The sequence below is a fragment of the Henckelia pumila genome, chromosome 2 (assembly GCF_033568475.1).
Source record: "Henckelia pumila isolate YLH828 chromosome 2, ASM3356847v2, whole genome shotgun sequence".
In the NCBI taxonomy this organism is placed as follows: Eukaryota; Viridiplantae; Streptophyta; class Magnoliopsida; order Lamiales; family Gesneriaceae; genus Henckelia; species Henckelia pumila.
This window is the reverse complement of record NC_133121.1, coordinates 10,454,497-10,458,391: the sequence shown is the minus strand read 5'-3', so window position 1 is coordinate 10,458,391 and position 3,895 is coordinate 10,454,497. Positions and strand designations below refer to the sequence as shown.

The 3,895-nt window shown below is 38.8% G+C and overlaps 1 protein-coding gene across 1 annotated transcript; it reads right to left on the bottom strand.

Annotated features, from left to right (window-relative positions):
• Nucleotides 1-1,384: 1,384 nt before the first annotated feature.
• Nucleotides 1,385-3,577, bottom strand: LOC140884356 (uncharacterized protein At3g28850-like). The gene has a single exon (XM_073291090.1). It carries the CDS (start codon nt 2,809-2,811, stop codon nt 1,477-1,479), a length of 1,335 nt encoding a protein of 444 aa, XP_073147191.1. The 5' UTR covers nt 2,812-3,577; the 3' UTR covers nt 1,385-1,476.
• Nucleotides 3,578-3,895: the final 318 nt, after the last annotated feature.

The following is a 3,895-nucleotide window of genomic DNA, read 5'->3' as shown; positions in this document are numbered from 1 at the left end:
TAGCGGGTCACTGAATTAGAGACCAAATTTGCTTCCTAAAGTTTCATTTGGGTGGTCTTACTAAACAGGTCTTGTCTATGCTAGCACATGGTTTTATTTGTGGTCTTACTAAATAAGTCTTGTCTATGTTAGCACATGGGCACTTCTTCCAGTATGCTGTAGTATGGATGATGAAATGTTGGAGACCGACTTCCAGTAGCTGCGCGCATTTGACGACTAATAAACATGAACATCTCAAGTGAACAAAAATGAGCAGTTGGATCCGCATTCAGACACTGCTCGAATGGGAAACATAGACAACATACCAAACATCAATATTAATTGGAATCTGCAGCTGAGTAACTACACACGCAATTAAACTTGAATCATATGCAACATTAATAATTCAAATTTTGGTACATTTTCCTCGTAAGATATATTAAAATCCAACGATGCATCCAACTAATTCAAGGGATCCCAATAAATGAACAATTAACCCGACTATGGCAGCTTTTTGATTTCCACAAAATCGATCGCTAATTTATCTCTATTTTTTTTAAACATCTTTATTTTTTTGTCGATCTCTGATCAACGTTTTTCTTATATGTTCGTTTTTTTTAGTCGTCGATGATAGCAATGGAATCCATTAAATTCCGACGTTTGATATCATACATAAGTTACAAAGGTCGTATTCAATACTCATGCCCACGTACACATAGTACGAATGATTAAAACCGACCCTATAAATACATTCACAAAGCAAGTCTTATTCATGCCCCCCTCTACGTCTTTCTTCAACTTTGACGTGCTACCCAATAGCTCCATCACGGGTTTCTTGGATATATATACTTAATTTTTTTTTTTAAAAAAAATTATATTATAACAAGAGAGTATTAGGACAAAAATAAGAGACTATGATTAGGAAAAGCATAATGAATCGAATCGACTTTTGGGACAAAAATCCAATTTTTTTAAAAATACTCTTCATTTTTTTTAAAACATAGGCGCCTATATATCCTACTGATACGGTTTTGACTTTTGAGTTTTAGTATTGTGCTAAGTTTATACAATTGACTGTTGTTTTGCTAATATGCCTTTTGGGTTTTATTTAAAAGATTTTGTTGTCAAATGTGATCTCTTGGTTTTAAAGTTTTTTTTTTTAAAAAAAAAAACAGTTAATTCGGTTACGATCCAAAATAACTCGATTTCAATTCGGTTCAGTTTGTCCGGTTTAAAAAAAACAATCAGGAAAAACTGATTTAACTCTTGCTCGACTCAATTGCTAGCCACTTTAAACGAATGCACACCTCTAACAAAAAACAAAACTTGAGCATCAAATTCAAGTCTTTTTTAAGGATGTTTTGCTATGAAGAAAACAAAGTATACATGGCATAAACCTTTTCCTTACACACACATTCCTCCGCAAACCACCAATTTCTATACAAGAAATCACTGCAAAAAGGTACAACAATGTATATCTTTCACAACATTTGAAACTCAATCACAACAAATCGGACACCGTATGAGCCCATTTTCATTGCAATCAGGACATTTATGAAAACCACATTCGTGCTCGACGACCCCATCATCGTCACCATCCCCGTCGCAATCCGCCTCGTAGTATATTTTACAGCTCCCCGAACACGTCTCGCACGGCACAAATCTTATATCCCCACAAGCTTCACAAATGTTACCACTCCCATTACCTCCTCTGCCTCCTCCCCTGTCATCTACGACTTCGCAACATTGGAGTATCTTCTCTAGCTTCCCCTCCTCGTGCGACTGCCGTATTTCCTCGGCCCCGCCGATATAACTCCCGCCGACGAAAATTCTAGGCAAGCCACTGCTTCCATATCTGTCCCCTAACAATTCTTTCAGCTCCTCCTTGAACCCTGAATCCATGGATACGTCTCTCTCGTCCATCTTGACGCCTAGTCCCTTCAAAATCATTCGGACATGACAGCAATCCTCGTACGTCTTTCTCACGCCTCTTAGGCTCGTAAAATACACAACCACCTTGTCCGTGCCACGCTGCACGACCTTGTTACCCGAGCCGGCGCTATTCGCATTCTTCTCATCTGATGCTTCCAATGCACAACCCAAAGGGTGGAGGTAAAACGGATTGTCGGGTGGGAGTTGCTCTTCTAGTGCCCTTCTAAATGAAGCAATCACTTCAGGATCAAATTCGGATACTATCGAAGTGTCGTTGGAGTTCGAATTGGAATCACTATCGGCCAAATCTAACCACATTGGCTTAGGCGAAGCATCGCCTTTCTCCTTCGCATTTTGAGTTGGTTGATCATATATCGAAGATAAGCTAGAGTTGAATGGAAGGTGAAACGAAAAGCTGCGAAATTTACTGGCCGAAATCAGAGGACTATTGTCCTCAAGACCCTCCATCATTTCCCAAGCATTGATCGTCTCCGGCTCACCGGGAGGGGTTCTAATGGGAGTTCTAGGGACGATTTTCGGGATTTTCCCGTCGATCATTTTGGACCAAGTCTTGGCCTCAATCATCCCCGTTTCAAATTTCTCTCTGGTTGCCTTTTCTTTATCAGTTCCCCCACTTTCAGACACTGCATCAACACAATCAACACTGTGATTCTGATCCAAATAAACCTCGTTTTCGCCATTGTCTTCGATAACATGATCCTGAATCGATGGATCAAGCCTCAAAGAACCCAATGTGGATGAAGTAAGAGCCACCACATGGTACCTATCCCCTGTCCTTGGAGGATGGCGCCGCGACTGAATCGAGTAGCTCCGCCTTCCGGGCGAATACGGAGCCTTACAATTCTCGCATACTTTTTCTTTGGACGAAGCACAACCCATTTTCCAGATTCAATAATAAAAAAATGTAAAACCAGGCAAAAACTCAAACTTTCTGCTAAAAAGTGAACAAAGATACACACATGACAGTAAATGTAAAAGCACCTCAAATGTCGGAGCAGAGAAAGAATTGGAGTGGACTAGCGGAAAATTCTCAGATAAAAGAGCTTGGGGATTCCAAGATTTCAAAAACCCAGAAATCTAGCAACAACCAAATAAATAAAATGGGAACAATTTGAGCCTGAATCACTAATAAAATAGTAATAAAGAGATAAAATAGCTCAGACCAGAGACAGAGATTTGGGCGTAAAATTCTCTGCAAAACAGGGCACTGAATGACGGACTCTTCGAAGAACACAAACTCGAAGCTCACTCGCAAGCAAAATCATCTGTCAAATAAAGACACCAAAATCCGATCGGTTGGTGGAAGATTAACAAAAAGACGAATGTTGTACAACAAAGATCACTGATTTCAAGAACATAAAGTTGACCCCCCACACGAAATTTGAATCTGTGTAGAAAGAACAAAACAAGCACACGATTACAGAGAGGACAACACACACAAAAAAAAAAGGACCCTTTTTTTCAGTAGCTTTTGCTTCACCAAAAATCTCTTTTCTACCCTTTTTCTTTTAATTCAAACGGGAAGTGGGCAACCGTAGAAATGGATCAAATTTGAAAAGAAAAGATCCAAGAAATCTGAATGAGCAGCAAATTCAAAAACCGAAAACCCTCGTCTATGAATGGAAATATGTTAACGCTAGCTTTTTAATAAAAGTGTGGAATTAATGTAATATTATTGTGTGCGTAAAAAGTAATGGAGGGGAAGAAACAAGTCGGCGAATGCGGGAATTATTGCTTGAGTGGCTCAAACTCCGCACAAATGTATGCAGGAGTGCGCACGCACCAATATAATGGCTTATTCAAACTTCAAAACTATATATTATATTATTATTATTATTATTTCTTAAAATATGGTCAATAAATATGTGTTGTTGCTTTCATTACTACGACTTATAAATATTGAAAATTTTGCCTATCGTATGTAAAAGATGAGGAAAAAGTTATAGGAAGCGATCACGTATGA

Bases quoted from the DNA above. Each gene is read 5' to 3' on its own strand.
- LOC140884356 (XM_073291090.1), bottom strand. From the start codon at position 2,811: ATGGGTTGTGCTTCGTCCAAAGAAAAAGTATGCGAGAATTGTAAGGCT.